The 9,606-nt window shown below is 41.2% G+C and overlaps 1 protein-coding gene across 1 annotated transcript; it reads left to right on the top strand.

Annotated features, from left to right (window-relative positions):
* The first annotated feature begins 8,115 nt into the window (after positions 1–8,115).
* On the top strand, positions 8,116–9,357 carry DCI1 (delta(3,5),delta(2,4)-dienoyl-CoA isomerase 1). Its single transcript, XM_087662209.1, has one exon. The coding sequence runs from the start codon at positions 8,194–8,196 to the stop codon at positions 9,043–9,045; it is 852 nt and encodes a 283-aa protein (XP_087518335.1). The 5' UTR covers positions 8,116–8,193; the 3' UTR covers positions 9,046–9,357.
* Positions 9,358–9,606: the final 249 nt, after the last annotated feature.

Below are 9,606 nucleotides of genomic sequence, written 5' to 3'. Positions count from 1 at the left end.
AGCCTTTGTCAGGCAATTTGAAGTTACTTTTTCTGATGGTAAATTCTTAGAAAAGTCCAAGCTAAGGCATGTAGGCATGCACTTGAATGACAGCGCTAGCAATTGCTGGTTGACTCTCATTTTGGAGGGAAGGAAACCTACGACTTGGGAAAAGTTCAAGAAGAAGTTTTATGCTCAGTTCTTGCCTCTTGATTTTGAGAATGATGTCAAGAAGGATTGGGATTGGTTGGGCCAGAAAGAGCATGAAAAGGTCACTAGTTATGTGGACAAGTTTTGGTCTACTCTTCTCAAGGTTACTCCTTTCATGGAGATCAACGATGAAGAGAAGAAAATGAAGTTTGAAGCTGGCCTACTCCCTCATTTACACAGAACCATGAAGGTGTATCCACATGAAACCTTATCTCGCATGATGGAGTCTGCCATCATAGCTGAAAGTTTGCATACACCTGGTACATCTCGAAAGTTGGAGATGAGTTCTTATAGAGCTAGACAAGAGCAGCTCTATGATCAACCAAGAGACATGACTAATCGGAGAAGATCTACCTTTACCCATGACCAATCTTCAACGCTAGAGGGTAACAAGAAGAAGTGCAAGTATCTCTCACCCTCTGAGATACAAAAGTACAAAGAGGAAAGAAGGTGCTTTCTTTATGGTGAGTTAGGGCATATGAAGCCTGATTGTCCTCACAAAAGGATGGAAGCAAATGTGGTTAAAGATCCTCCTCTGCCATCCTCAAATTCTGTTCCGGATGTGCAAGCTAACACTTATTCAAATGAGAAGAAAAGACAACTCTTAAATGGTTGGGGGATAGTCAACAATCAACAAGTTTTGATACTCTTTGATCCAGGGTCCATAGATAATTTTGTGTTAGCAAATACTGTTGAAAGGGTACAAATTCCACCGGATCGATTGGGAACACCAATTGGATCAGGTTCGGCATTTGAAGGACTTACAACCAATTCTACTCCTATTCAAGGGAAGTTGAATCTTAGAATTGGGGATTACCATGACCAATAATCTTTAAATCTACTTGCACCCATAGGTAACTGTGATGTTATATTAGGCATGCCTTGGCATTACAAAATTAGACCTCTTCCCGATTTTGTTAAGAAGACCCTTGCATTTCAATTCGAGGGTCGGAACATAGTATGCATTGCTGATGCTAGAGACTAGCATGTGCCAATGGTTAGTCATGTTAGCATTTCTAAAGAAATGAAGAAAGCTATTTTTGTGTACATGATTTTTGTGAGAGAGTCAAAAGAAACTAATGATTCAAGGGCATTTGATGCCTCTAATGAACACACAATACTAACTAATGCTTCTAAGTCTCAAACTTTAAAACAACCCCTCTCTTTAATTGATCAAGCTAGACATGATTTTGTTAAACAATATGAATATTTTTTTAGTAATTCACTCCCAGGAGAGTTATCTCTAAGCGCCCGGAAGATCACACAATTGATCTTATCCCAGGCAATTCACCACCTAACCAACCGCCTTATAGAGTAAGTGCAAGTCAGCAAGAAGAGATCTTAGCACAAGTAAACGAATTGTTGGAAAAAGGGATAGTTCAACCTAGCTCTTCTCCATAATGCTCTCCAGTCTTACTTGTTCAAAAGAAAGACGGTTCTTTTCATATGTGCATAGACTATAGATCTTTGAACAATATCACAATCAAGAATCGTTTTCATATCCCAAGGATAGATGATATCTTGGATAAGTTGCAAGGGGCTAGTATCTTTAGTCGCATTGATCTCAAGAGCGGCTATCACCAGATACGGATAGCACCTGAAGTCCTAAGACAGCTTTTCGTACGACATTTGGACTATACGAGTTCTTAGTCATGCCATTTGGTTTGACTAATGCACTCGCCACATTCAATCGAATGATGGAGATAATTTTTAGACCTCGCTCAAAGTTCACAGGTGCCTTCTTTGATGACATTTTAATATTTTCACGATCTGAAGAAGAGCATAGAAAACATATATCTATTGTTTTTCAAGAGCTTTGCAAGCATAGACTACAGGTCAATGCTAAGAAGAGTGAAATTTTCCTTTCGAAAATTCATTACTTAGGCCATATTTTTTCTCACAATTTGGTGAGAATGGATCCTGAGAAGATTCGAGCCCTTGTTGAATGGCCTACACCTACTTTTGTACACGCAGTTAGAAGTTTCTTGGGCCTATGTTCATACTATAGGAGGTTCATATGAGGTTTTGTGTATGTTGCATCTCCTCTACATGACCTTACTAAGAAGCGAATGCCTTTTTGCTGGGGATCAAGGAAACTACAAGCCTTTGAAAGAATTAAGTTTCTTGTGACTCAAGAACCCATTCTCATAGTTCCGGATCTTCAAAAACCTTTTGAAGTTCATTGCGATGCTTCTGGGGATTGCATTGGAGCTATGCTTAACCAAGAGCATCATGCAGTAGCATTTGAGAGTTGACGCCTCAAGGACCATGAGCTACATGCTCTAGTATATGAGAAAGAGCTTATGGTGGTGGTACATGCTCTTCAAGTATGAAAACACTATTTACTTGGTGCAGATTTTGTTATTAAAACAAATCACCAAAGTCTAAGATACTTTCTCACTCAGAAGAATCTCTTAGAGAAACAGATGCGTTGGGAAAATTTCTTATCTATGTTTCATTTTCAAATCCTTCACACATCTGGAACTAAGAATGTGGTAGCAGATGCTCTATCATGGTGACCTCGAGTGAATGCAATTACAACTGTTTATCATAACGAGTTCATGGATTTACCCAAAATGTATGCAAATGATTCCGACTTCTCAACCATATGGGATCAACTTAACTCAGGTCAGTCGATTACACCTTACTCAATTCGAGATGGTTATTTGTATTATCATCAAGCAATTTGTGTAGCATTACCATTGCAACACAAGGTAATGGATGAAGCACATGCATCTCCATATGCTAGACATAGGGGTATTCTACCCACTACTCAAGCATTGGAAAGATATTTCTTTTGGCCCACTCTTAGAGCTAACATTGAAAGATATGTCCACGACAAGTGCAAGATATGCCAAAAAGTAAAGTATGACAGGCATAAACCACCTGGTCTAATGAAGCCATTACCTATTCCCAATGAACCTTGGGAAAGTATAGCCATGGACTTTATCATGGAGCTTCCTTGCACACAAGCAAGCAATGATGCAATCTGGATGATCATTGATAGATTCAGTAAGCAAGCTCACTTTATACCTGTGCGAAAGACAATCAAAGCCGATCATATGGCTAAGATGTTCATTGCTCATATTTTCAAGCATCATGGTATGCCTAAGTCCATTATAAGTGATCGAGATTCTTGCATGACCAGCCTCTTTTGGCAAGCTCTCTTCGAGAACCTCGAGACAACGTTAAAGTTTTCATCCTCTTATCATCCTCAAATGGATGGGCAAAGTGAAAGTGCTAATTCCACTGTTTTGGACCTTTTGAAATCCTATGTCTTTGATAATCAAAGAGAATGGGAAAAGTATTTGCCTTTAGTAGAGTTTGCATACAATAATACAGTGCACTCTAGTACTGGTAAGGCACCCTTTGAGATCATCTATGGTAAGCTTCATTTACCACCCATTCTTCTTACGAAGGATAAGATCTTTGCAGCAGATGAGTTTGTTAGAGACATTGATACAACTTTCACTCAAGTAAAAGTTGCTATCCAAAGGACACAAGAGAAGCATAAATGCGAAGCAGATAAGCATCGTCATAAGTTAGATCTCAAGTTGAGACAGTATGTTATTCTTAAGTTTGAGAAGGCTCGCATGAAGAAGTAGAAAGGTCAAAAGGGTAAAGTGGTTAAGCTTTCTAATCGCTATTATGGCCCTTTCAAGATCACATGTAAGATTAACGATGTGACTTTTTGTTTGGATCTACCAAGTCATTGGAACATTCATAATGCTTTCCATATAAGTTTGATACGTCCCTATATTGAAGAACCTCCAATGGAACCAATCAAGGAAGATTTACCTAACATAGAAGAAACAGAAGAGTCTCTTGTGCTTGAAAGAATTTCACACCATCAAGACAATACTCTAAGGTCAGGTAAGGTATTACGGAAGTATCTGGTTAAGTTTAAGAATTATCCCCCATTGGACGCTCAGTTTATGATTGAGAGAGAACTACAAGACTTTCCAAATCTTCTTAAGGACTATGTATCCCCTCTACAGTTGAGGTCAACTGTTTAGAAGCCAGAGGGATGTCACTAAATTGATTGCTTATTACTCATTCTCTATTTAATAAATTCATGTCAATAAATTAATGACTCACTTTTCTTTAAGTGTTGATGATGATCTAGCATGGCCATGAGACCATTTAGAGACCGATATTCCTGGTTCATCACTTAATGGGGTGATCAAAGCACTGTGACGAGGATATCTGGTACATGCACTACAAGTTATGAAGGGGGAAAGGAGTGTCTGCCAAGTGTAAGAGTGTACACAAGAACCAAGGACTTACACATAAATGAAGATGGATTGAGTTCTAAGAAGAGGAAGTGCATTAGAATTGTATATATGTATTTATGTGTGCATCCAGGGACGCCTAGGAATGTTTACTTGTGTGTAATGAGCATTGCATTCATTTGGGGTCATCCTCTCCCCTACAAGTCAAGGTTTAAGGTATTTTCTTTCATTAAGAAAGACGAGAGAGGGAATTCTCTCACTAAGAAAGACGAGAGACGTGATCCTCTGGAAGTGAGGAGAGAAGTGATTTTCACTTTCTGAGGTCTAAAATGACACAAGATTTTGTGTGGAATTCAATCTTAAGGTTGAGGCCCAAGGCAATCTAATGAACTCTCCTTATCTATCACTCAAGGTGGTTGCATGGACCACAAGTTAAGAGTATAGTTTAAAAAGTTGATTTTTAGAAAATCCATTTTTAAAATATCTCGCAATAGAAAAACGATCTCTAAAAACGGGTCACTTGGGTTATCAGAAACAACGAGATCTACAACTCTCATGTTGGACGTTTTTTCATCCAAACAATGCACAAAGAGATATCTTGAAATTAGTGCTACAGAGTGGAACAACCACATCTTGAATGAAGATCAACTCAACTCTCTCTCCAACAAGAGAAGCTCTTGAAATCCTATAAAAGAGGAGGCTCTCCTTGGGTGTAAGGGGGAGGTGAAGGAAGCATCACTTTGCATGTATCCAAGAGGAGAAGAGAAGGTGCAAGTGCTGCGGAAGCCCTGCTGAAATCAAGTTCTAAGAGGAGAAGAGAAGGTGCAAGTGCTGCGGAAGCTCTGCTGAAATCAAGCACCAAGAGGAGAGCCCTACACATATTGTGTAGGAGAGAAGGAGACTCAAGAAGGATCAAAAGGTGCCAACTTTCAAGTTGTGCAAGTGTTAGCCGGTTGTATACCATGCAAGGAACTGTGATCTTGTTTCCAAGATCTACAAGTAAGAACTGGCTTATGTATAATGGAGGAGCTTGCTCCTTGTCAATAATATAACTCCATAAGGGGGGGAACTGGTCCATCTTCTAGTCCCTAGTGTGTTGCCAATTTCTCTACCTCTCCCTCTACATCTTTCTTTTCTCTCATCTATTCTCCCTCTGTGCCAACATAATATTCACCATATATATTTTAAGTATATAAGAAAGACGAGTGTGTATCTCGGATTCTATAACAGTGCGAACCCCCTCTTATATCAATGATTCCTCGTTTGATGGAGTTGCCACATTTGATGGAGTTGCCAAGGGTTTTGCATGGGAAGAATGACATGGCACTCAACTCCCTCTCAACATGTGTTCACACTCAAGGCTCCTAGAGTTGGAGTTGTAGGTAGGTTGGGTACTCTACTTTGTTGAGACTCTTGTGCTCTTGCTTCTACTACTTCAAATTTGTCAATCCAAGTTTTGAATACCTTCCAAATGACTAGACTTCCTTTAAGTGACACCAATGGAGGCCAAAGCTATAATGAGACTAGGTTCAACATCTTGGTATTTGAATTTCTTGACAACATTGTGATTGCAAGGTTTCTCCTTAAAGTTCCTTTTGAGTTGGTGAGTCAATAGTAGGTCTCCTAAAGGTATGGGGGTCAATGGGGGTGGATAGAGGTGTTGTGCTCAAGACAGTTAGTGCACTTATGCTCTCCATTTCTTTCTTTGGTAGTATTCTTCTACTTTGGCTATATGCAACCTTCTTTGTGTCGTATACTAGAAAGAAACATGAACCTTCATATATTGATTGCAAGGATTGGGTACTAGGAATAGGGAGCTTTTAAACTAAGTTTTGTCTTCTTATAGATCCTTAATATTTTGGACCCAAAACTTGAAGATGTGGGATGTGAGCGTGTGTTTGCATCAAAGTGGGGTGTCTTGATAGTATGCCATGCTTGAAAAATTGAATTTGATAGCTTTGAATAATGTGCCTATTGGTAGAAAGTTGATTTGGCTTTCACAATACTAGAGGCAATAAAGGCCACAAAAAAACTTGGTTGATGGCTTCCACAAGGTGATCATACTTTCAAAGAGTGAGTATTATGATTCATGATTGACTGGAAGTCTTTGAACGTTTGATTGTTTCTGGTGGCTTATGCTAGCTATTGTTTTGTAGTATACTAAACATATTCCTTTTCTTGTAAGTTGGCTCTATTGAAGAGAGATGAAATGAAATTATATATTAACACCAGTAAAAAGGCCAAAATGACCTATAAGGCCATGAGTTACAATCATCTATATGACGGTACAACTATTTGAAAAGAAAAGTAAATGAAAAGGTAATAAGTAGTACAAGAAGACTTTAGAGCTATAAGTAAGGAGAAATCTAACTGACAAATAAATAGCTCTACATGATATAATTTCATAGTGATATAGAGGGCATGGGCAATAATTTCCTATATTTGCCTATGGAAGTGTTGTCGACGCTTGTGTCAATGTCTCAAACGTTTGGATCAACCAAGCTAGACAACTTGATCAATCAATACCCCTATGTATGTGTAGACAACCGAGGCTGTGGCTATGCCAAAACCTCCTAGGTCTCTCTTGTGAAGAAATGTGTAAGCTGTCTCTAGATGGGGCCTTAGTGTCCTAGTGTTATTGACCTCTTGCGGAGAGAGTCCTCGAGCCATCATATCTCTTGGAGGAAGAGACCGAGGCATCGTTGATTAGTGAAATCCATGACTCTAGATAGTGATCCAGACCCATCTAAAAAGAACAATGGAAATGGTCTTGAATCTCATAGAATGTTGGCCAATGGAAGATAGAGTGTTGCAATGTCCCTTTAGATCTAGTTGACATATTTGGCAAATGCGCTCTTTTGGTAGTAATGTATTGGGGGTTGTGATGGGTGTGGCTAGATAATGCTATTTGAAAAGCCACCATGCCTCTCTAGAATCTTGACTCAAGAACAATTGGTATAATCCTCTCTCCAACTAGGCTAAGAATGCTTTCTTCTTTTGTCATATGAGGTGCCTCATGATTGATTGTGCCTGCTTGTGTGTAGTGGATCCAAAGCTACCTCTCTTTATAGTGAGCTCTAGTCTTGTGGCACTCATCATCAGTCCAACTATTTTGAGGTATTACCCCTTGGAAGAGACTCTTTGTGTAGACCTAGAGTGTGGAAAGGCTGCCCTTGTTGTGTTGTGTGAAAAGCCTCACTGAACTGCTCGGTGAGCTCTTGCAATGGAATGCCAATGTTTGTCCTGTAATAGTCTGATAAGCTCCACCTTGTAGATATCCTTTGTCTCTCTAGAGAAGAAGTACCTCAGGTGTTGATGGGCTATATGCTAGGTCTGCACACCACTAAACATCCCTAGTAAAAGTAGGTCCTCAAAGTGTGGGGTGCAATGATGAAAGGATCTAGAGGGTGTGAAGGCTGTGGCCCTAGGAGTGGAGATGCTCAACAAGCTATCCAAATGGAATATGCAGAGCCATAACAGGCTGTGGCCTTAGGAGTGGAGATGCTCAACAGGCTATCCAAATGGAATATGCAGAGCCATAATAGGTGCACATCACTACCATGGAGGCAAAGGAGCCACTCTGGCCTTGCCTAGCCAACTCCATGCGAAGTTGCTCTAAAATGAAGGGCCTCAACGGGCTTAGTAGGCTCTCTTTTATCACGTGAGAAATTGCCCAAAAGCATAGATATTACAGGCCTGTGTTTACATATGCAGAGAGAGAGAGAGAGAGAGAGAGAGAGAGGGGTGTGAAGAAATAGTCAAGGACGAAAAGATGGTGTCTGATGGCGCTGATAGAGGTTGGGAGACCCTGCAGGTGGAAGGCCCCGATGAGTATGGGGTCGCCCATGTCTTCCTCGATCGCCCTTCCCGGCACAACGCCCTCGACTTCGCCATGTTCCGCGAGCTCCCTCTCGCCATCGCCTTCCTCGATTCCAACTCTTCTGTCCGCATCATCCTCCTGCGGGCCACCGGCAAGAACTTCTGCTCTGGCATCGATCTATCTGCCCTCGCGCACGTCCGTGACGGCACTGATGGGCCCCCCCATCAGGACAGTGCCCGTGAACGCGAGAAGACCCTCTCCAGCATCAAGTCCATGCAGGCCTCCATCACATCCCTTGAGGACTGCCGCAAGCCTGTCGTGGCCCTCGTCCACGGTGCCTGCATTGGCGGCGGCATTGACCTCATCACTGCCTGCGACCTGCGCTACTGCACGGAAGATGCCTACTTCTCCGTCAAAGAAGTGGACTTGGCCATCGTCGCCGACCTCGGCACGCTGCAGCGTCTTCCCAGGCTTGTGGGTTATGGCAGTGCTATGGAATTGGCCTTGACAGGGAGGAAATTTTCAGCAACTGAGGCTAAAAGGTTAGGGTTTGTGCATGATGTGCTTGGGTCTAAGGAGCAGATGGAAGAGCAGGTGAAGGTACTGGCACGGAACATAGCGGCAAAGTCACCACTTGCAGTTGCCGGGACTAAAAGGGTATTGCTCAAGTCCAGAGACATCTCTGTGAGAGAGGGCTTGGACTATGTTGCTACATGGAATGCAGCAATGCTCATGTCTAGTGACCTCAGGGAGGCCATGCAAGCTCAATTGGAGAAGAGGAAGCCTGCTTTCTCCAAACTTTAAGGTTCCTTTCTCAAGAGAGAGGAGATGAGGAGTTCAATAAGGTCTTCTATGAAAGATGAGGGAGAAACAATAAGGTCTTCTCAGAGACCAGTCAAAGGTCCAAAAGGCTATTGTATATATCATGTTGTTGTGATGGCATGTCAATTCCTTAAATCTTTATGCCAATGGTTTACCGGCAAACAATCGAATCTTTCAGTGACCAAGTTCTGAGTTTTCTGGCATTCCTTGAGAACAATCTACTTGCTAGTTGGCTCAGCATTATTTACACATACTTGGCAGGTATAAACATGGGGGCAATCATTTGGTTCTTTTTTTCTGGAGTGATTTTATTTGCATGCTGAACTTTTAGGCCTATTGTTACATGAAGGCATGGTTTGACTGAAACAACTGAACTTCTGTGTTTATTTAATGAGTTCCGGGAATTGCTAAATTGACACAAATTGTTGCAATTAACGTATACATGAGTCCATGCTATTGGGGGATCATACATGCGACTAGTGTATAATTGTGTCTAGTTGTCTTAGTAGCACTCATCTAGCAGGAGCATTAGATCATACATCA

The sequence above is a fragment of the Lygodium microphyllum genome, chromosome 21 (genome assembly GCF_053477565.2).
Source record: "Lygodium microphyllum isolate KBCC chromosome 21, Lygodium_microphyllum_v1.1.10, whole genome shotgun sequence".
Taxonomy (NCBI): Eukaryota; Viridiplantae; Streptophyta; class Polypodiopsida; order Schizaeales; family Lygodiaceae; genus Lygodium; species Lygodium microphyllum.
Note: the sequence above shows the minus strand (reverse complement) of the source record. Positions and strands in the feature narration are given on the sequence as shown.